General features: G+C 42.7%; 1 protein-coding gene across 6 annotated transcripts in view; it reads left to right on the top strand.

Moving 5' to 3' along the window:
* The first annotated feature begins 18,389 nt into the window (after positions 1 to 18,389).
* Positions 18,390 to 23,696, top strand: part of ENAH (ENAH actin regulator) — a 108,708-nt gene continuing 103,401 nt past the window's right edge. For 5 of the 6 annotated variants that reach the window (XM_075413081.1, XM_075413080.1, XM_075413078.1 and 2 more), the window contains exon 1: positions 18,390 to 18,700. In XM_075413081.1, coding sequence (XP_075269196.1) covers positions 18,696 to 18,700 — 5 coding nt within the window. In that variant the 5' untranslated portion in view covers positions 18,390 to 18,695. The remainder of the gene's footprint in view (positions 18,701 to 23,696) is intronic. The other variant, XM_075413082.1, reaches the window with a different exon arrangement.

Below are 23,696 nucleotides of genomic sequence, written 5' to 3'. Positions count from 1 at the left end.
AGTCAGATAATTAGATCCAAATTTTAATCATGCTGCCTTTGAAAGCAAAACAAAACCAGTAACTATCTGAAATCATGTCCGTTGCCACTTTTCACTTTAGTCAGAGGATGCCCAGTTCCCACTAATGCCAAGAGTGTTACTCCCTGTTGAGAGATGAGCTCCGGTGAATTTTGCTGCAGCAGCTGCAGAAGTCGCTGCCCCAGGCTTCCCACCGTGCTGCTTTGCTGGAGGTTATCGCCACGCAAGCAACATTGGCAGAAAAGAGTACGTCACACCTCAGTTCCTTCATGGAAAGCCTGGTTGTCTGCTTACATTCACCTCGACTGGATTTTAAATGGGATTTGCACTGATTCCCCCTCGGAGGTGGAAGCACAGGCTTCCTGCTGGGCTGTCAGGTGGAAACCTCCATTAGAAGGAAAGGGCAGCTGAGGGTGGTGGCTCTTGGTGCTACCACAGCAATACTCATCTGTCAGTGGTGGGGGAGGCATCAGCTTGCCCATGTATGACATCTGTGTGGCAACAGCAAATTAGGCAAGAAAGAGATTAAGGCCTTGAACAACAAAGTAAACAAAACCACACGTGTAGAAATAAGAGAAGGGCAAAATGCTTTAAGATCCAAACACGAATTCACATAGTGAGTAAAATGATAATTTATTGGAGAGCTGCAACTCTACATCTTCATTTTCTAACAAATATTTTTCTCTCACTTCGAGCTACAGTCTGTGTTCTGCTGATTTCCTTCATTAAAAAGGAAAAATCCAAGAGATAGATAGCCACTGGATGAGCTGGGGGCTTGGCAGTAGGAAATGGAGATTTTCAACTGTGTGTCAGTAGTTGCAGTGCTGTCTGGATGTGTTTTGATTGTGTTACCAGCTAATGCAGTTTACTGTCTTCTGTGAAATGGCTTGCTGATGTCAGAGCAGGTCCTAGCGACAGCTAATGCTGCTTTGCCACCGACTGGGCAGCCAGAGCAGAAAGGACAGAGGATGAGCAACCAGTGGACAACGAGTCATAAAATTGCTTTTAAAATGGCAACAGATAAGTCAAGTGGGATGAATAACGGGGATAAGCAGAAAAAGGTCTGTGCTTTTATTGTCGTATGCACGAGGGCCAAATGCCACAGTAGTGGTGCTTAGGCCTTTTGTTATCTATGAAGACATGAGAAGTATACTCAGAATAAAAGTGCAAGGACACTATGGCCTTCACTGGTTCTACCACCCACCATTAGAGTGAAAAGCTTTCATCAACTTTAAACATTTGGAGTTCAAAGGTACAGGCATGCCAGCCCTAACTAACTGATGTTAGTTCTTGTCCTTTAGTCCAACCGGACACCCAATGTTTAGACATCTAATTTCTTAATTCATTATTCCCCTTAGCCCTGACTAGAAGCAAAATACATTTGTCCAGCAAACTGTGCAATTGCTCTGGGAACTGCTGAGCTCCTGCCTTTTTAGTGTGCTGTTGAAAATCAAATTATATAGCTTTAGCAACAGAACTATAATTAGGGTCAGTGGAAAACTGTGGGTAGGATAATATTGTGGATTCTGCAATTTTTGTCATATTGCTCCATAATATGCCAGAACCCAGTAGTTTTATTGCTCTGCAGTGCATTAACACTGTCAGTGAAACATCCTCTGCTTCCTGACATGGAACTGGCCCTTCTGCGAGCACATTGCCAAGGCTGGCCTCAATTTACAGTAATATGCAACTGGGCTCCTCCTGGAGTCCATGGCAAAGCTCCTGTTAACTTCTGTCGGAGCTGGGCAGGCCTAGGCAGGGAAAATAGGGATGGATAAGGAAGATGACGGAGCAGAGCTGAGGAGAAAAGAGGGCAGGCTGTCGTGTTTCATTATAATCTCTCCAGTTATCACTGGATCTCATACTGATGTCACCAGGAGGTTTGTTCCTAGATTAAAATTATGTTGTAACTAGAATTTAATCAGTACTTATTTTCCTGTTCGCCATCACAGTAAGAAAATCTCTCCTCTAGGCTACTGCTGCTTCTGCCTCTGGGCTCTTAAGTTCCTCCTTTTCCTCCTCAGATTTTCTACTGCTTATCCCTCACCCCCCTGCCCATCTTTCTTTCAGCCATTTCCAGATCTTGCCTCTTGGAGGGCTTCATTGTCTCCTCTTGCACCATTCCAACCCTCATAATAATCAGCTGTGGGCAATCTAACGACTGACTGTGATGTGCCTTTGCTGGCCCTTTCGGCTGGGAGAATACACCTCTTGAGAGCATTCTTTCAGGATGTCAGCAAACTCAGGCAAATGTTACAAGACTGATATCATAGCTGGAGGGCTGCCCAGAATCAGTTTTTATCAAAATAATAATAATAAAAAAGAAGCAAGTTTTAACTCTCGTGACTATAGAGGTGGTCTGAAGACGTAATACAGGTTCGAATAATTACAAAGATAGTGCAAGATCCAGGCTGATACTTCATTCTTTGTGACAGAAGAGGGAAATAGAAATGAAGAAGGAAAAAAAAAGTGAGCTAGTTGTGGGAAAGAAGCACAGAAACGGAGAAGGTGGAAAGGAAAGCAGAGATGGAGAAATATAGAATGCTCTCATTTTTATTGAAAAAGTGTGAAACAAACAAACAAACTAAAAAGAAATAAAAGCCTGAGGAGTGAAGAAGAAATAAAGGGAGGAAGAGAAGGAAGACTAGTGAGATAAACTGAGGGTTGGTTGAATTAAATTTGAGCACTGCAGCGAAAAGTTCCAGCTATTGAATTACAGTCCAGATTCTTTAGATTGCAAAGTTGTCTGTGAAGAGACTGGCTCTCCTCTGTGCTTACACAACATCCACTGACTTAGGGACTACTGCCATACAAATACTTACTAGTGTTAATAATAAAAGGTTGAAGCAATTCCTGTGCACCACATGACTTGGAGGAACCTCTGCATGAGGTGGCAGAAATAAAAGATTGTATGAAAATGGAAGTGGTCAGAGCAGATGAGCAATGGTTACAAGGTCAACATCGGTTCTTGTATTTCCTGTTTTCTGAATGCATTGACATTACAAATTCCTTTCAAACTAGTTTATGTGTATGTACATATTCACACAGACACACATATATAAGAATTTCTTAGCTTTTTAAGAAAGGGGAGTTGATGTCCTTTCACGTGTTATCACATTTAGTTCCCTTTGTTTCATTAGAAGAGTTGGAATTCCAATCCACCGACTGAAGCAGAGGTCCACGGACAACTCTTATTATGTAGAAGAGTATCATTCTCTGTGTGGGCTGCAAGGAGAGGAGACATTCATTTTTTTTACTGGATCTCTGTAGGAAAAATAGAAAAATACTGCATAAAATCTATTCCAGATTCTGGAAAGAACACAGCTAGGCACAGAGTCAGCTCTTAACACAACTTTAAAGTGTTCAGCTCCTAGTCGCTCTAGCTTTTCCTTCTTACAGTCATTATTTCTCCCCCTCTTATGCTTACATCTCCTTGTCTCCATCCCAGTTTCACAGTCTCCTTTCAGCTTCACGTTTTAGTTCTCACCATTGCCACATTCCAGCTGCCAGGCGCCCCTTCTCCCAGTCCTCATCCTAACTCCCCTGCTTCCAAGCTCCAGGGGTCAGTCCCTGGTACTCCCCGTACCCCCTGGTACCTCACCACAGGGCTGCTCCCCCTGCTTTCCCACCCAGCTCTCTGTGTCACGCCACACAAATTTATTTCATTCTTGACTGAACACATGCAAAGCAATTTTCAGAGGTTTGGCCAAACTTGGAGGCTCATTATATGTTCATATATTATATATGAACAGCAAAAGGTGCCTCCTTGAGACCAGCGTGCGTGATCCCTTTCTCCTTCAGAGTAAGGATGGGCTAGAATTTCTGAAAAAAAAAAAAGGATGTGAACATTTTTAGAGGCAAAACTGTATCCTTCTCTCTTGCCTGGATTACTTTGACTAGAATTATCCAAAAATACTCAGATGAGGTAGATATCCAGCCTGGTAACTTTCAGTCATCGTAGTTAATACTTGTTAATATTGTAATTCAGCTAGAAAACAGTGACTTAAATGGAGAGTGTAAAAATCTCAGCTACAGGAAGCCTTATCTTTATTATCCATAATGTCACAACCTGCTTTATAAAATAGCTATGCCTTCTTTGAAAATTGCAGTTGAAGACCTCTGTTCACCTTAAACACATTTACAGTCTCTCAGCCTTCCTAAGAGGGGGAAATTATTACCATGCAGGCAGAAATGGATGCACAGAGACATCGGAGGGTGGTTTTGGAGTACCACAGAGAGAAAGAGAGGGAGAAACAGATTTCATTTTACCCTGAATTCCTGTCCTTCGCTAAATATCTTGATTCTCTCCCTGTGGTGTCAACTGATTTAACGAATTAACAGTAACTGAAGCATAGCATGTGCATTACAGATGTGCCAGGGAAGGCAGTCATCTTCTTGCGCTATACGCCGGACAGACACAAAGAGTTCTTTTCCCAAAGATGTTTATGATCTAGGATACTGTTTGCTGTTGTATCAGTTATGCCAACAGTTAATTCATGTGTGACAGAGCCCAACCTACTCAAAGATCCTTATGACTTGCAGGATCATGGCTTAAGACATGAAGTTAAAAATTAACAGTTTTTGCTGACTTCATCTCACCAGCTTATTTATCATTTAGCACATGACCACGGCTGTCACCGATTTACATATGAAACGTAAGAGATGTTTTTTTTCTCAGATCCTGATATCCCAAGGCTATGCGTGTGTACATAAACGTATGTAAAAAAGAAGAGCTCTGTTTTCCAAGTGTGAAAAGGAAATTGTTCTAACGTGAGACATACGTCATTGGCATCCCTTTCCCTTTGTTCCCAAACATGGTAAAGAGCAATAAAGCTGTTTGTGGACTATAATGTGACATCACGTAAAAATGCACAGTTCTCATTTTTTTATGCATATATGTATATAACAATCTCAGTGCGGGCATCCAAAGAATTAATGGTTATGACGTACAGAGCAACAGCGATGTATAAAAGGTAAATGACACACAGCAAAGGAATGTCCCTTCAAATCACATAGCACATGAAATCATTCTGGTCTGTGACAACTACACCACTAGATTTTTTCCATGTTTATCTGAAGTAGCTTAGTAAGCATATCATGCATGCCATTCACTAAGTCTGTGTACCAAAATACAGGGTATGATGACCCTAAGCAATGTCTGCTGTGCTTGTAAGTTTGTCAGAAGGGGGGACTGGCTGACATTGCTGCTGCTGCTGTAAAGTATTTATTTAAATTAATTTTTGTGAGAGAAGTGACATGCTACTACAACTATTCAACTGTTATTTTGGTGGAATTATACCTGTGTAACTTTCCTATAAAAAGAGGTAGGAGTTGTGCACATGTTCTGAGAGCTAATGAGGCTTCAGAAAAGGTTGTCAGGAATGGCACAAGGCATATCTATTCTTTTCAACTTGGAACCAACACATTGATCTTTTCTGCTTGCTAAAAAGGGCAATTTCAGGGTTTTTCTGGTGACTGGAAAAAAAAGTAATGCTAGATGCAGGCTTCCTTCTGTCCCATATGTCTTAAGTGTACACAGCTTTTTTTAGAGAATAGCTTTCTTTCAGGGCAAACCAGTTCTTACTAAAAATAATTCTTATGAGATCAGATAAAATGAGAGGAATGCTGCTGGCAGATCCTGGTGCCTTATTTACAAAAAAAAATAAGGCTAAATCAGCCTAAACCAGGCCTGTAATACAAGGAGAGAGCTGAGGAACCTTCCCTGTACCCCAGGGCCGTGGTTGATGGCCCAAGAGCTATTTTGATGGTTGTGGTCAGAGGATGCCCAGGGCCCGTACATCTGTCCTCACCCCTGGGACTGGCCCACAGAGACGGGCACAGCCACACGTTGGGGTTTTTGAAAAGGCACAGGGACAATCTGCACGCCCATCTGGGGACCTGCAACCACAAAGCACAAGAGCATCTCCTAAATTAGTAGGACCTACCTAGATATGCATCTGTAAATTTTAAAAATTCAGGCCTACCTACAACAGAGCTAGAAATACAGCGAGGACTGGCTACATGCACGGAAGTGATTCTCCCTCCAGCAGGTCTTGATGTTGCATCCAGTAGGAAAGTAAAACTTACATGTCTTTTTAGTGTTAATGTCCACTTGACTTTGAACTTCACAGTTATGCCTCATCTTCCTTCATACCGATGTCTTCTCTCAAGCCTTTAGTATTGAACAGTGCCAGACCCCCTGTAATTTCTGGTGTTGTGTGTTATTTTCAATCTTTTTAGCCTGTTATTGAGGTAGACTGCAAGCCCCTGATGCAGGGGCTTGCGTCACCTGTTAAACAAAATGCTCAGCAATTATTTATGATTCATTTGTGGGATGGTATTGCAGCTTTGGCGTACATTATTTAATAACAGATATGGACCATGACTGTTACGCAGACAGAAAGATCCATACTGTCAGGAAGACAGAAGGTGATTTTGCAGATTGCCCATGTTGTCAAATACCTACGTCAGTAAACAAATTTACTGTACCTGTACGTTCAAATCAAGCCAAAGCATACTAGTTGCCTTTCAGTTGCTTAAATATTTGTTCACACAAAGCACTGTGACTTGCTTATCCATACAGTTACTTGAACTGCATCAAACTAGCTTACATGTAACTGTGTGGTCTGGTTTTGCATCTAGTTTTCTTTGCTCTTCATTTAAGAGCAAAACTGAAAGGTCTGAGAGGGGCTGGGGTCTTTTTCCCCAAACAATGTATTTCCTGATAAAGAATTCATTGACTTACTGTGTGAAAAAACTGCTCCTCAACCAGGTTAATTTTGTTTTCAAACTAGAAGAAGAATCCCAGGATCCAGTTGTTCATTTATAATTCAGCACCAAGCTAAAGAAACAAGAGTAGAAAATGCATAGTTGTAAATCACGCTAGCAGCCACAGAACAACATAATGCCGAGCAGCCATTTTAGGTCTTCGGTTGCGTTGTACTCTTTCCACATAATGAAGCCTGTTAAATGAATCCTTATGGGAATCATTCATGAGGTTTGCGTTTTGTACATGAATTCCAAGTACAAGAGATTAATTTTGCAAAGTAAATGGTCTGAATTCCGTAAAAATTATTTCAAGGTGCTTTTTTTTGGAAAGGCTTCTTGCTTTCTAGGTGTAACAACAGTTATTATCCTTTTAATAAAATGTAAACCCATTGTCTCTGGAAAAAAAAGATTTCAGTGGGATTATTTTGGTAAGAAGGAATAAAGGTGGCAAACGCAATTCCTGGTGTATTTTATTCAGAAGGAGTCCTAGACAGTCTATAGCTAGATACATGGACCGGATCCTACCTTCTCCTCTGTTGCAGAAATCTCTGAAACCAACCAACTGTTGCTGTCTCCTTTCAGTCTTCAAAGTGAAGCCCTAACAGTGGATGGAGCAGAGGCTCTACCTACTAAACATGTGTAATTCTAGCCCACTTTTTTCTAACGCTTTGTTGATGAAATTACCACTCTCTCTCTTCCCCAAATTTGCTTGTGGATAGATGTATTATTTTTCTCAGTGAGAAATAATCCAGGTGTCCAATCAACCGAAAGGTTGTGCATTCATTATTTCTATTTAAGTCAATTAGAATGGTGCAGATGCCTCTTCTATTTGATGATTTGCTTCCAGAGAAAGATTAGAGAATTAATTAAAACACACAATCTAATTGAACTGAAATCATAAGATTTTGTTTCCAGGAAACAACTTATCAGTACAGATGAATCTAAAGTTGTGCATTTATATCTAAGTGTAGAACTTATCATTTCAAGCCGCTCCACCAAAGTTTGAGTCTGAGGTTAGTTTTCAGACTGCGAGTCTAATTTAGTTTCAGAATGGAGAGTACAGCTTAAGATTCCCAACACTCAGAGACCTGGGTGGGGGCGTAGGGGGGGAAACATGTGATTTTGGTTTCGGTTAATTTTAGACTTATTTCTGTTTATGAGATCAGTTGTCTATTTCTAAAAGTGTTTTCATTTTGGCAGACTTCTCGGATGAAAGGCTTATTTCGAGACATTTCCTGTTGAGTAACTGATGTTGCTGCTGCTGAGAGGTAAAGGAAGACATACACAATGCTGAAGGGAACGTATGGTAGTGTCATGGTAATCACAGGCATGAAACCAAAGACTGCCAAGATCTTTCCTTCCATCACAGAGGAGCTTAACAGGCAGCACAGAGGGAGAACACAGTATATAGCATTAGCAGATCTATCCCTCCAACCTTTTGGGTGAGCTCTACTGGCCATGTATTCTGAACATGGATTATGATTTGTGTTTCATGTTATCATAGCTTCTAACCCTTCCCTTTTCTTGCACAAAGATTCCCAGTCAGCTTTGCAAATGATTTATTTTTAATGAGCAGAGGGATTCTTCATCATTTATTTCCATTTATTGTGCTAAAGACACCAAAAGACAGAAAAGCAGAATTCTGCATGATACTCCCATTTGGACAAAGCCATGGTAAAGTGAAATAGCAGCAAAAATTGTGAATATTTAGAGATCTTGTCATTTTGATTAATTCTGGAAAACCACTGTTCCAAACAGCATTCCTTTCTGTCTTCCCCTACTAATGACCACCGCTGTGCAAGTACTCTGTTGTTTCTGTATCCATCTAAAACTCTTTTCCAATTTCACAGCTGTAATAATAAATTTAATGTTAAACAAAGAGTTTCTTCATGTAATAATAGGAGAAGAGACAATGAAGATGCAACACTGGGTAGTTAAGATCAACCTTTTTTTAGTTACGTTGTGGATGTTTTGCTCTTACATTTAAGTCCTTTGAATACACTTACACAAGCCTTTCTCTGGTTCTTACACTCAGTCAGAAGTCCTTCATATAGCTGCTATAAGTATGCAGTCGCTGGACAGAAGTCATTAAATGAGTGAGGTCAGTATCTCAGGAGACTAAGTCTGCAGAACTTGATAGGTAAAAAGTAGGTTGTGGAAAGTTCTGAGCGTTTGAGGAAAACCTGTTGTAAAGGATTTAGCAAATGTACATAGCAGGATATAGGAACAGAAACACATTTGTGGCTGCTTGAGAGGCCTCACAGAAAGCAGTAAGATGTGCACAAGGTGAAAGTCAAAGAATTTGAGAAAGAAATGCTTATGAAGCTGAGCAATTTTGTGAATTGCGGCTAACCTGGTAAAATTCTTAGAGAAGGAACAAAAACTGCAAGGCAGTCTCTTGTGTGCTTATTTGAAGTAATTAATTAATGCATTTCGAACCACTTTTTCAGTGCAAAGGAATCTTAATTATAGCATAACATTCAGATGTAATTGATGTAAAAGATCTTCATGTAAATGAAAATACAAGCTGCTATGTCTGAAACTGAAGGGAAAAGGAAATGCCCTATTGTCAGGTCACAGCTTATGTGGGTCAGAGTCTCATCTGATTTGCATGTGCTAAAGGTCCAACTCACACAGAAAGCAACATGCTCAGATGCTTGTGTAGCATATAAACCAGCATTACGTCGCAATGGGTGAGACCATATGCAGAGATAATGAGGATAATTTGCTTGGTTCTATGAGTTGAAAGATCCATGCCAAAATGCACCTGAAAATACTACAAATTAAGAGCTTTACAGAGCAAAGTTCATTCATTCAGCTTTGCTCAGGCAGAGCTCCTGTGTCCGAGACCTTCCTGCAGTAGTTACCAGGCTGATCTTCCTAAAAATATTCAACTGCTTCAGGCTTTCCTCAGGGATCCATATATAAGTGGAGGCAAGAACACCTCTTTCTTAGTTAACATACAAGTGCAACCGATAATACTTGTTTACTATGGTGAAATTTCCTACATCTTTGTACAAGTCACAGGCGAGCATTCCAAAGCAACGCTTTTAGTCTCATTTTGTTTGGGTTTGAAGGCATCAGTTCTGGTGATGCGCATTGACAGAATATGATCTGATTCATGTATCAAATCCCCCTAGGACTCCTTGAGCTAGTTCATCTTCTGTACTTTAGCTAGCTCCTCTCCCTTTCCAAGCATGGCTTTCAGTAGCTTCCAGCCTCCTGTGAGCTAACACAAGCATAGTCAGCCCGAAAGGATCATTATGAAGCAGGAATCCCCTCACTTTGGTGGGACGGGGGGCAAATCTCCCCTTTCAGCTGTCCCCCAAACACACCATCTATTCCAGATTGTGGAGGAAGAAGCACGTGAAGTGAATGATGTTTTTTGTCAAATGAACCTTGTAATGTGCCTTTTTAAAAACTTGTTTTGAGCTTCCATGATGAAGTTAAGAGATGGAAGGGTGATGCATAGCAGCTTTATCAGAATAAATAGCTGTCCGCCTTTGGTTTTAAAACCAAAACTAAAATGATGAAAGCAAAGCCCACCTCTGCAAAGGCAGACTGACTGGTATTATATTTTCTCTGGGATCAGGCTTAGAATAATGGTCTATGAAATACTATTATATGGTATTCCTTTTAAAAAAAAGACATTCCCTGCCTCTGTAGATCCATACGTTGTTCTTTTCTCAGGAAAAACGCTGATTAATTCCTACAGGGTTTTATAAATTTTTTTCAGCATTATAACCTCACCACCTTTTTGTTAAAATAACACTTCTTTTCCTGCTCTTGTTCCAAGCCATTGCTTCAAAGGAGCACAGAAGGATTTCCCTTGCTGCTGGGTTTTAGGAACAGGCTTGCAAATCTTGCATCGCTTCTCATTCAGTTCTGCATTTTTCACACTATCAGTCACCTCCCGTGGAAAGAGACAGGCTTCTCATCTTTCTACCATTTTTTGTCTGAGCATGTTCTTTTACCATCACATCAGCTTATATTACTGATGATTTTATGAATACACCAACCCTATCTGATGCTAATGGTTATGGCTGTTACCAGCTTAGGGTGGTTCTAAACCACGAACAGGTAAGAGATGGAAGGCTTTTTATTTCTTTGTAGATATGCCAATATCCTAGTTGTATGGTTGTTTTAATAATAATAATAATTTCAAACATTACAAAGCTGGCACTTCCCCTCCACCCACTGGTGTAGGCACAGCAGAATGAATGGTTCATTGTTGCAAGAATCATTTCGCTGCACAAGGCAACCTCTATTCACAATTAGGAGGCTAGAAATGTTCAGCCAGTCGTGACAATTAAACAAAATGATTGTCTGAGCATCCCTTGGGGTTATAAATCAGTCTGTCTTCACACACTTGGTGCTACCTGTTTTTTGTTCTAAACCCACAGAACCTTTTAGAGTGACAACAACCCTAGCAGAAACAGTGTCGTGAAATGTGATTTCTGTTTCCGCGTTCAGAAGCAAAGAGCAGTTGGCTGCACCTTGAATGAAGAAATTAGTTTTGCACACCCAGGACTAGAAACATTGAAAGGAGCTTATAGCAAAGCTACAAAATGATAGTGGAGGCTTTTGAGAAACTGAGCTATACGAACATTGACAGGTGACATAAAGCAGTTGATGTTTTAGGGATAGCTGGTGTTGCAAGAAGCCCATGATAAAATTTACAGCTATTTAAAAGAGAAAAATACAGGGAAGGCCTGTACAGTAGGCCTAAGAGAAACAAGGGAAGTTTTACAAAGAAGAACTTCCTGACAGTGAAATGTATTGCAGATCATATACGGGTGTTCTTTAAACAAGACTCTGGAAACAGTCTAGTGAGGAAAGTTTCTTTATTGGTCTTTTCCTACCTCTATTTACTTACGTTCTCCAGAACAGCAGTGCTTTCTTACTGGTCAGTTAGAAACCCCAGCATTCCTCAAGTGTTTGAAAAAGGCCATATTTCTACGAAAACCTTAATTTTTTTTAATGTAGACTCTCCAGCAGTACTTTTTAATGAGTTGTATGCTTGGAAAGCAGTTGGTTGACCGTAGTACCAAAATTCCCAACTGCACCATGCCAGTCAGTGGCAAACAATTGGTAGGAGTTTTTTAGAAAAAACCCTGTGAAATAGGAAATAGGGTATGAGACGGTTCTGTTCTGTCTGAAGTTGGAAGGAGCAGGAGAAAATCCACCACTGTTTATATGGCCGCATTTGTGACATATGGGAGCTGAACTAACAGAGGAGAATAAACACTCAGCACAGAGAGTGATTATTGCTGAGATACAGATCCCCAGTCCTGGAAGCATGACTTAGGGCCAACTGAAAGGAATTCCTTCCCATTATAGAGTATAACTTAATTTTGAAATTGTTGCTAACTAGTTGTAGTAATAATAATCACATGTGTTAGTGTTGTAATCTCTTAAGAGCTCATTTCTTCATGTCTTTTTATAGAAACGTTAATTCATTTGGCAAACATTTTTGTGATGTTCTTTCTAAAATACTGAAGAAGAATATTTTTGCAACTGCTGCTTTGTATATTTTGGGTCTCATGCATGATTTATCACTTACTAAATTTGAAATCCAAATTATGGAGTTGGCTATAGCTATTGCCAGAAAGCAAAATCTGCAGTGCTGGAAAGGACTAAAGAGGTTATCATCATCTTATTAAGCTTCTACCTTTATTGGAACAATATTTGTATTGTCAGTTACTTCCAGCTTTGCAGTCCACAGGTGCTCACTCACAATAGCAAAAGTGTTGTCATTCATCTATAATCGGGACATTATTTTTACTGCAAGTTATTCCAACTTTGCAGTCAGTGGAAACTAACCAGCTATAGTAAAAGTGTTGTCATTCATCTATAACTGGGACAGTACTTTCATGGTAAGTTATTCCAACTTTGCAGTGAATGGAAACTAACCAGCTATAGTAAAAGTGTTGTCATTCATCTAAAATAGAAGGGAGGAGAAATAAGAAAGATGGTCAAAAGACAGAATGTATTTGCAATGGAGTCAGAGTAGAATATTCCCAGGGTGTCACAACATATACTGCAATTGTTTGGTGGGGTTTTTTGTTTTTGTGTTTTTTTGTCTGTTAACAATAAATTGCAAAGTGCCAGGTACCTTTAAATTGGTGAAATTTGGTACAGGCTTCCAACTGAAAGGCTACACCACTTCCTTTGGCATCTCTCTACCTTAAACTCGGATGGAGGGAAGGAGTATAGCACAGTGAACGTGCTCTGGTAAAGACAAATCTCTTCCAGTGTTGGGGCCAAGAAGAGAGGTGCGCTTGTCTCTGCTTGCAGAGCTCAATGCAGTTTCAGCTAGGATGTATCAGGTAACTAATACCAGCTAACTAAGCTAAGCATTTTAAAGCTAGCTCAGATATGGGAGACTGCAGTGTAGACATCCCCTTAAAGTAACAGCTCTTTTAGGCACGAAGCCTACCCCTTTTTTATGCTACCTGTGCACTGTAGGCACTTAACAATTATTAATAATACCTAATTAATAATGGCCCAAATCCTTGGCTGTGATTGAGGAACTTGAAACATAACTCATATGGATTTGTAAGAAAAGATGGCTCAAAACAATCTTAACCGAACCCTGGGCCAGCTTTGTGCCTGGACTTTCCTCCAGCACAAGATAAAGCAGCAGAGTACAATTTGTTCTAAGACATTAGCAAGGGAGAGCAAAGAACATAATGAATAAATTTTATTGGTAATGTGTACGAAGAATGCAGACTGGTGGCAAACAAGACCATTAGGGGATAAGAGTATAAAATTAGATAGAAAGTAAGAGATGAGATTGGTCTATCGCAGTGGTCCTAAATCAACGTGTCATCTCAGAAACCACATAAGTCAGCAACTGAGTGAATGAAAGACAAGGTCAAAACAACAATCATAATTTATCTGAGTGTCAGAAAAGCATTTTTACACTTTGTACACAATGCATCAATTTACACTTGATAGACAGTACTTACACAAAAAGAGACTTCAGCCCTCACTGAATAGCCTGCAGCACAGTACAAATTCTTTTCATGATAATTCTAGGGAGAAAAAGCAATTCCTTTTTATCCAAGGAATTTTCACTTAAATATTTGAGTCTACTTGGAACAGACTGAAAGACACATACCATACTCATGTCTACAGAGGCTTGTGGTTAGATTTGATGATCCTGTTTGACAGTACAAGGGGCACTATTAGGAAACTTAGTGGGAAGACACACAGTGGAAAGCTTCAGCTGTTGTTTTCATTCCTCCTTGGAGGTGCTTGATGGAAGATCTATGAATTGTTTACTTGTATAACAAGGAGCAGGTGCGCTGGTAGGAAGACCAAGCTTCACATTCAGGAGTCAAAAGACTGTGTTTGATAGCAAAAGATTTGCTTCCTTTCCTGGTGATGTTGTTTTGCCTTTTTTAAAACAAAACAAAATTACTATTCCATCAAGAACAGACCTTGCTGGCTATTGTTGTTGTTATCTGCTGAGTCATGCCAATAATTGTTTATTTTAGCATTCTTGAAGAATTTTAGAGATAGTTTACTGCCCTAGAAGATGGTTAACAAATACTGCATAATTTCATAAATAAAATAAAGCTAAAGAATTTTTGGTTGAAAGCATTTCCTTTAATGGGCTGCTATGCAACACTTCAGCAGTCGGCTGACTCATGGCAACCTGAAATTGAAAATGACTTGGGGGTGAGGGAAAGAAAGGAGAGGACAGGAAGAATTATACTAGTCAGTATATTTTAACTCTCTGTATAGTAGTCTGATCCTTGTCTTGTTCATCTAACCATGACCTCATGGAATTGGTTCAGGCGTCAGCTTGGTGTCTGGTCAGAGCAAAAGATGCATTTAAAAATTAGATTAGCATAATCAGTGATGAGAATAATATATTAAATTACTTAATTCACTTCTGTTTTGATAATCTTAGATGCTAACAGGAACACACTGTCAGAGCCATTTTCTTGTAGTCCACCATTTTTGGGAAGTCCTTCACTATCATCAGAGAGAAAGCTCATGCTTTGTTGTTGCAATTCTCTTACTTCTATTACATGGTAAATTGCATTTTCTTTCTGTACTAGTTCTACGGAAAATAATCCAAACAAGTGAAATAAAAAATCTTTTCCTACGTATTCAAAAACCAAACTCTAGACACATTAAGTAAAAAGAACAATAACCTTCAAAAAACCAAAACCACCAGAAAAACCCACTTCCCTCCACTCCAGAAACCTCTCCGACTGTGTATCCCGCATTATGCTATTTACAGATCATCAAAGAAGGCCAAAGTGATCTTGCATAAATGCTGCTGTCCTAGGACACTAGACGTAGTAAGACGTATGAAGATCTCAGCTACTTTTTCCTCTTAAGTACAAACAGATTTTTCCAAAGAAACAAAGACTGCAAAGAAGAAGATTGTTTCAGAGAAGATGAGGGAAACCTCACTGTGAGAGGAAAGATTACTCCGCTTTCTGAAGCTTTTGGATTCCCCAAATGTCTCCAGAACATTAGTCATGCATCCTCCTCATGACCCCCTATTAAGGGTGATCCACACTGATGAGAAGCGACGGACTCAGCTGGGTTTGCTAAGCAGTAGCCTGCCAAGCCTCTTGCATCTGGCTGATACTAAACAGAAACACATTCTCTTCTGGTTTATGCCTTGGTGAGCCATTTCTCTAGCATTCAGAAAGCCTTCATTAGCCGGGTTGTTTGGAGAGGAGGCATACCATACCACTCAACCTGAGCTGGCTTAGCCTTTGGAAATATCTGAATTCCAGACCTTGGTTACAGCTGAGCAGCAGAAAATGCAAGAGGGAGGGACACGAAGGGGCTCTGGAGTATTCTGAGCTGCTTGGAGCCGGAGGAAGGAGGGCACAAACGCGGCCCTCGGACACAGATCAGAAGAGCCATTACATGGCTCTGCCTTGTAAGTTGTCAGCAGCCCCAGGTTATTAGCGTGACACCACCAGCTACGAAGCCTTTCTGCCACATTGTTTTTGTCATGACCAGAAGAAGGGAGAGCGGCAGGAGATGATGTGGAGGGCATTAACACCCATGCTGTGCCGCTGGAGCATCCCGCTAGTGGGAAAGATAACGGCAGAATCGCACAAAGTGACTTGGACACATTGCACAATTACAGCTCGAGAACACGTGGGCCCACTACAAGAGATTACAGATTTCTCAATGCATAATTCAGTATCATAAATATGTACATGACACTAACTCATTCTTCTGCTAGACTACTTTAATTCCTTGACAATAACATCGCTAAATTGACCTGGAAAGAAAAAGGCCCTCAACATTTATAATTGATTTCTGCCCTATATCATTTTGGCTCCCCTCCTTCTCGTGTAACTGCTAATATGAGTTACTGCAGATTTAGTATTTTGTTACAGATTAATTCAATGGGATTTTTGACTAAGCTAGCATCCAGAATGACTTTGCACTTGGTGACATCTGCGATGCCAGCATGCAAAATGATTCTTCTGGCATTTTTACAAATCCCATTGTACCACAGAGTATGTCTTGAGAAATCCAGCTATGACCATATCTGATTTGGCTAAGAGCACCAAGTAATATAACACAAATAACGATAATAGTTTTGCTGCAGGAGTAACAGCTTCTGGCTATTTTCATTCCCTCTCAGGCACACTTGTTGCCCAGGCATACTTTCAGTAGTTTTTGTATACCTGTCACAGTCAAACTTGTTTTAGATTTGACTAGTAAGACCAAGCAGTCACATCAGAACACATTATGATCCTGATTTTTTCTGGTATAGAACAGCTGGCATCTTAGAACAAAATCCCTCTTTTTCCGACTGTCTCTGCCAGTCCTTCTACTGATGTATCTGCTGAAGCCCATTAGATATCTTAGATATATCTATACAGATACATAGATACATCGGTTAGATATAGATCTTAACATTTCTATTTGGATGCCTTCAAGACAGTTTTCACTGTCAGAATGGCTTTCTTTTCAAACCTTTTATCTGGAGGATGTTCTGGTGATAGGAAGCCCAGATCTTAGATTCCTTAAGAACTGAGGTCCACTGTCAGTCATTAGAGTCCTCAGTATTTGCTGGAAGCAATTAAGGTACATTGATTTACCAGATTCAATTGTGTCCCCTTTTTCAGACTGTGTTTACATTGTTGTCAAAGGTACCCACTTAATTTTTTAGAGTATGATGCTGCTTTTCTTCTGATTACTCATCTGCATTTTGTGATTCACCTCTACTGCAACATTTTCATTGACATCATCCCTATGCCAGTAAAAACATGTTAATTTTCTTACTAAACTGTTATTCATTAGCTTCAGTTTCAGAGCCTGTCCTTTTTCCTGAATTAGTATTTTCTAACAATTGACCTTTTTTGTTTTCATTGACTAGCGTCTCTTGCTGTGTTACCATCACCGACAGTTGACAGTGGATGACCCTGCCTCAGATGCTGCACTGATCAAGGAAGAGGTTGTGCACAGTGTCAAATAACTGAGAGTCATGGTAAAAAAACCTTTAAAATGTGTGAAACTTAGACCAGAAATATACAAAGAAGATCTACATATTTCTAAAATTCTTTACCTTTTTATATCTAGAAGTCTAGAAATTTGTAAATAAGGTATACGTGCATTTATTTCTCACCTCAAATACTTTTTTAATAACTAAACCCTAGAAAATCCTGGTATTTGTTGGGGAAAAATGAACTCAAAGATGCAAAAGCACTAAGATGCCTTCGGGTCACTGGAAATTGCAAAGATACTTGCTCATCCCTTCTATTAACGGAGACGAAAGCGAATGGGTACCCCTGCTTGACAGAAGCGAGCTGAACATGAGCCGGGTTAAAGTTACGCCTTCCGCGTGTTGGATCCACCGGGAGTACCACAAGCCAAACATAAACCCGTAGCTAGCGCGGACGCGGGGCTAGCGAGCGACGTGAAAGCCAAAATAACACTCCTGCGTGGCTGGAGACGCGTCTCAGGCCCCACGCTTCCGAGGGCACTGAGGGGCAGCTGCAGAGCCGCGGAAAGCCTGGAGCACGTCACCCGACGAGCTGGCACGGCGGGCAGCAAGGGTTGAGGGTGCGCTTCCCCCCACACGCAGCCTCCCGCCACACCGGGCAGACCCCGGCGCAGGGGGCCGAGGGGTCGGGGTGGGGAAGAGGAAGGCTCTGCTGATGGAGGGGGGCGTTCGCGGCCGGCCTCGGCGAGCCCGCAGCCCCGAGAGGCGCCGAGCTCCGCCGGCCGGGACGCGGCTCCACGGGAGCCCAGCTCGCCCCTCGCCCACCCCGCCGGGGCTCCCCGCCGACAGGACTCCCGGTTCGGCTCCCCCGGCCCGAGCGGGGTCTGCCCTGCCCAGCAGGACACCGGCGCCGGGCCGCTCGGGGAAGGAGCAACCGCGGGCGACCGTCTCCGCCGCGGCCGGGCTGGAGAGCGCCTCCCGGGGCGGCACCACCGCCTCACCTGAGGGCGGCCCGCCCCCGCGCGGGGCCGCGCTCATCCGCACGGGCGGCGGCGCGACGCTGGGCGCGGCCTCCGCGCCCCGCCCCTTCCTCCCGCCCGCCGCCGCCGCGCCGCGCCCCCCGCCCGCCCGCCACCGGCCCTCCCTCAGACCCGCCGGTGTCTCCGGCCTCCCCCGCGCTCCCCCCTCCCGCCCATTCTCCTCCTCCTCCTCCCCCCCCCTCCGCGCGTTGGTTCGCTCCTCCCCGCCCCTTTCCCCCACCTCTCTCGTCCCCTCCCGGCTCCCCGCGGTGGTCTGGCCCGGCCCGGCGGCGGAGGGAGCGGCGGAGACGGGCGGGGAGGCGGCGGCGGCCGGGGGTCTCGCTGTCCGTGGACGCGCCGGCCCCTGCGGAGCGGCGAGGAGCGGAGCGAGGCGGGGGAGAGAGCGGAGTGAGCGAGGAAGCGGGAGCGGCTCCCCGACCCCGGGCAGCACCATGAGGTGAGGAGCCGGACCCGGAGCGGGCGGGCCGGGGCGGGGGGGTGTGCTCCGTACCCCCTGCGTCTAACGGTCCGCAGCCGTGAAAGGGGGGTGGGGGGGGCTCGGCCGGCGGAGGAGGAGGGGGCCGGGCTGAGGGGAGCCCCGCGGTGGGGGGAGGGGCCCATTGTTAGCGGCGGGTGGGGGAGGGGCGGCCCCGCCGTCCCCGTCCCCCGCGGCGCTGAAGTTGCGACCGGGGGGCGGCGGCGTGCCCTGGGCCGGCGGGGGGGGGGGGGGTGGGCAGCGGCCCGGTTCCAGCGCCTCCCCCGGGCTGGCACGCCGTGAGCCCCGGCCACCCGTCTCCTTTCTTTCTCTCCCGGTGCCGTGTGGTGGTGGGGTTTTTTGTGTGTGTGTTCCCCCCCCCCCTTCCCCTCCGCCTCAGCCGGCGCGTGTTGCATTGCAGCAGCAGCTGGGCTTTTCCCCGTGTAATCAATAAAGAGGCGTCGGGGGGGGGGGGGGGGGATCCCCCTCTCGGCAGCCGGGAGAGAGTCGCGTTTGGAGGTTTCGATGTAAACACCGAGGTGGACGCGGCTGCGGGCCGCGGGAGGAGGGAGGGAGGGAGGAGGGGGGTGCCTGCCTGCCTTCCGGCCGGGGACTCCCGCTCCCCGCCGGCCCATTCATTCGAAGGCGATTATCTGCTCACCCCCCCCCCCCCCCACCCCCCCCCCCCCCCACCCCCCCCAGTTCCTCTCAGTGCCGGTTCTGCTCCCGTAATCTTCTTTCTGGCTTGGTGCAGGACCCGGTGGGAAATGCGGCTGGGCAGCCCGAGCTGTGCTCTGTCTGGTCGGGGACGTTGTGCTCCCCGCGGGCCTGCACCTCGGTCAGGCAGCTGGGGAACCCAGTTACTCCCTTCTTTCTTTTTTTTTTCTTCCTCCTTGGAATATATTGTCTGGCTTGCAGTTGGATTGCAACCTTCTTTGTCTTAAAAATGAGCGTAAGCTGTGAGGTCCCTTGGAGTATAGCTCGGCAAGATTTGTGTGATGAAAATCAGCAAATTCCTCTACCGCATAAAACTGACGAGCCGCTGGAATTCCCTGGAGCTGCCAGTAAAATCCTAATTACATTTTCCGAACTTTAAGGGGTGTCGTGTCCCTCCCCCGCCCCGTGTGTGCACCCGCAGTGGAAAGGGCAGCTTTGCAGCGGGAAGCATGGGAACGATCTGCCCGCTGTTTTGTTTAGAATTGTATTCCGGTATTTCCCTCTAGTTTTCTTTGTTAACTGTAGGTATTTATGTCCTGTGTTATTTTAAGCTTTGTTTGGCTTGCGATAATTCATTTTCACTTATTCATGTTGCTCATGTAGAAGTCATATGCCCTGCAAATAAAAAGTTACAGCTTAGAAAACTTACAGTTCGTATCCAGATCCTTTAAACAGAGGGATATGGTGGTGGTTTTTTTTCTTATCTTGACAGTCTTTAACACAATGAGTGCTGGTAATCTAGCAAAAGTCGACATAAATATTTTTAGAAGCCCTGTATAAATTCGGGTTTCATACTGGCCAAAAGTACTTGAATTGTGCGGGTGATGCTGAGTGAAGTAAGCTATACCAGTAAGACTGCTCTTTCGCTGATGTAACTGTATGTGTGCTAGGACTTCTGCCAGCTTGGAGGGAGCACAACTATTTCTCTTAACCAGCGTAACAGGAAAGTGTCTGTGTTGAACCTACCCTTAGGTTGCTTATTTAGATGTTTGAATAGTTGAAGCAGTTAGTAAATATAGGCAAATGAATATATTATAGGTCTGAAACTTTCTACCTGCTCGTGAGTGCGGAGCATTAAGCTGGTTAGAGGGAAATATTGTGGCAAGTTGGATGGTCGCTTTGAGTGGTCATCGGGTATTTAGGAGAAATCTGTCTTCAAGAACGCTCGCTTCCAAGCCTTTCAAAAAAAAGAAGCAAACTGTACCAATTAAACTACACAGGCTAAGAAAATGGTGTGGTTAAAGAAGTATTTTCTCTCTATAGAGACACTATTACATTGACTCAGTTTTGTTTAATTGGTCCAACTCCAGTACAATGGCAAGCTTTCACTGCGTGCTTTCTCTTTGGACTTGTTTAGACTAGGATATTTCTGAAACATGTTTAAACAGTATCTTCATGCTGTATTTTGTTTGGGCAATGTCTTTTAATGTGTATTTGCTGGTCAGAAGGCAAGTAGTGATGGGGGAGGAGTGACAAGTGGATGGGGCAAGTGACCAGCATTTCTTATATAGCTCCTCTGTTTGCAGGTAGTGTTAAATCTTAGTGTTTAATACTAAAAACATGCTTTTTTGACATGCTATTGATGGTCTACTGGAATGCATAAACTGCATTCTGCTATTGCTGTTCTGCAGGTAAGGATGCAGTTGCTGCTCCAAAGAATACAGAAAGAAATAAATACTAGAAGCCATTCTGAGATGAGCTGGGGAAAAAAAAAAAAGCCCTCAGTTTCTGTTCTCTCCTTTGGCACAGACATGTATGTGAGCCTGTTCTTCAGCCATCATGAGCCTGAAATAATTCTGATGATTTCATGTTAAGATCTCACATCTTGTCTGGGTGGTTAGCTGGTCAGTTACTGAAGAATAAACCGGTTTTCCTTATGTCAAATAAAACTAAACATCATTGTAAGGAGCATGTTATGAAATAATCAGCAATTCAGCAAGACACAAATGTCAGCCGTACAAGTTAACCACAAGAATTAATTCTTGAAGTCGGTTTTGTATCTGAATGAAAATTATATGTTATTTGAGTAGCATCTGTTAGGGGCTTTAGGTTGCTGATAAACTTTGAATATTAAATATTCTAGTTAAATGGTCTAGCCTAAGCCTGAAGTTCCTTGTTTCAGGAGTCAGCTTGAATAGGACTTGTGTGTATCTCTTCCCCGCTCTAGGTAAACAGTTGATTCCCATGAACACCTGTTGTTCTTATTGTATTGTGGTTAGCTAAGGACTGCTCTTAATATAGTTTCCTGAGTGCGCTTCTCATAATAGGTATCCAGGAATAGGCATTTTCAGTGAGGTTTCCATTTACTAGCTGACTAGAATGTGGTGGTGGGGAAAGGTAGTTAAGATCTAGGTAACAGCACAGTTTGGTGCCCCGGTTCTAGTAACAGCATAGCTTCCCATCGTATTCGTACAAGAAAAGCGTGTGTGAATGGACTCCTGTTGAAGCATATGTAGAAATCTGTATTCCGGAAGGTCATAAACATAACTGTACTGCTAGAGCTGGGATTCTAAAGTGAAGGTTAACTGAATTATCATAATTTTTTTGTTGTCTAGCTCATTTTGTAGGACAACTCCAATAAAAATAAATAAGCTTTCCAAGATACTGACTTTTTTTAGTCAAACTGTGCAACCGTCTCTTGGGATCACCACATCCATTTCTTTATGTGGGAAAGAATTATTTTTCATTAGTGTGCTAATCTGAAAGCAGACTGCTTAGTCTGGTTTCATTACCCAAGTTGCAGGAACTGGGAAAAAAACAGTATTTTTTAGAATTTTAAATGCTAGTGTTTCCAGAGCCCAGTATATTCATTTCCGTTTATGACAGGCTACTGTGCATATCATATGTGTGAATGCTCATTCTGTATTTAGACAGGGCAGGCAGCTAAATTATGATAGATTTTGCCTTTTTAGAAAATAATGTCATATCCTTACTTGTGTTTATAGATAGCTGAACTTGTGGTCTCTAAACCATATTAAAATTTCTACTTAGTTCAGCAGCTTTTCTGCTCAAGTATGTAGCTTTAGAATGTCATTCATATTATCATTTAAATACAGTGTATTTTGTGCCTGGGTTAGTAAGCCTTTGTTATATTCTAAATGTTGTGCTGAGATATCCTATACCATACTCACTGTTTTTTTACATCTAATACAGAAGTGAATGTACCTTCATTAGCACTAGGAATTCTTGAAGGAACCGACACGTGTTTCCCAGGGTTTCCAGAAGAGTGGGCATACAAGAGTACTATATTATTAGTGACAGTAGTATAGTTCAGTTTACAGCAATAACTGCAGTCATTTAGGGTAGTAAAATACCAGAGTAGCAAAGCCGTTAACTTCAGTGGTGGCATTAAGTTATTGTGTAGGGTAACACTTTGGAATTGTGCCTCTACTTTAGTTTTAATGCTTGCACGAATAGCACATTTGAAGTAGAAAGCTTCATTTAGTTGAGAAATATTTGACAAAATGTTGGAAGTGCAAGACAGTTAAATTAGACTAGATATGCCTAACTGCAACCAATACAGTTCGTAAAATTGCTCATGTCTCAAGAGTAAAATTGGTGGTGGAGGCATTTTTTTTCAGGTGGATACAAGAATTCAGGTTACTTTCCTTGTTCTTAAGTAAACTAACAGATGGACTGAGTCATCTGTCTGATAGAAGTGCGGTCTTTAGCTAGCACTTTATTTGTGACAGTTGCAAGTAATTTTTGGACGGGCTGTTTCTGCTCACCTGATAGGGAATCTGACAACTGTTTTGCCCTCAGGGTCTCGGGATAGTTTAGTGAGTTATTTTGATAGTAAAAGTAGAAGTCTTTAAAAGATTACTGTGTGAATGGAGGGTTCGGGAATCAGAATACAATTCTTTTAGAAAAAGCTATTTATGACCATCGTGGCAGTTATGTTGTCAGGCTCTAGAAATTAGAAACAGTCTGGGAGTGTGTGTAATTCAGGAATGCTCTGTGGAAGGGTATGTACAAGTTTTTTCTTGACTCTGATTCAGGGCTTCATGATGTTTCGGAGGTCAGAAAACAAGACCAAGTTAGTTAGTATCCTACTTCAGACCACTATAGCATGAAGGCCTTTTTTCTACATTTCCATAAAAAGGAGAGGAATTGTTCTTCCAGTACCTTTTTCGGTGGATGCTTTGCTAGCACGCTTGTGCCCCAAGTGACATGTCGTGGTGCTGCCTTAGGCATGTGATTTGAAATACTTCATAATGAGGACTGCTTCGTGCCTTGCCAGTGCATTTCATGCAGAACTATT

This window comes from Opisthocomus hoazin, chromosome 2 (genome assembly GCF_030867145.1).
Source record: "Opisthocomus hoazin isolate bOpiHoa1 chromosome 2, bOpiHoa1.hap1, whole genome shotgun sequence".
Taxonomy (NCBI): domain Eukaryota; kingdom Metazoa; phylum Chordata; class Aves; order Opisthocomiformes; family Opisthocomidae; genus Opisthocomus; species Opisthocomus hoazin.
This window is presented reverse-complemented; position numbering and strand designations above follow the sequence as displayed.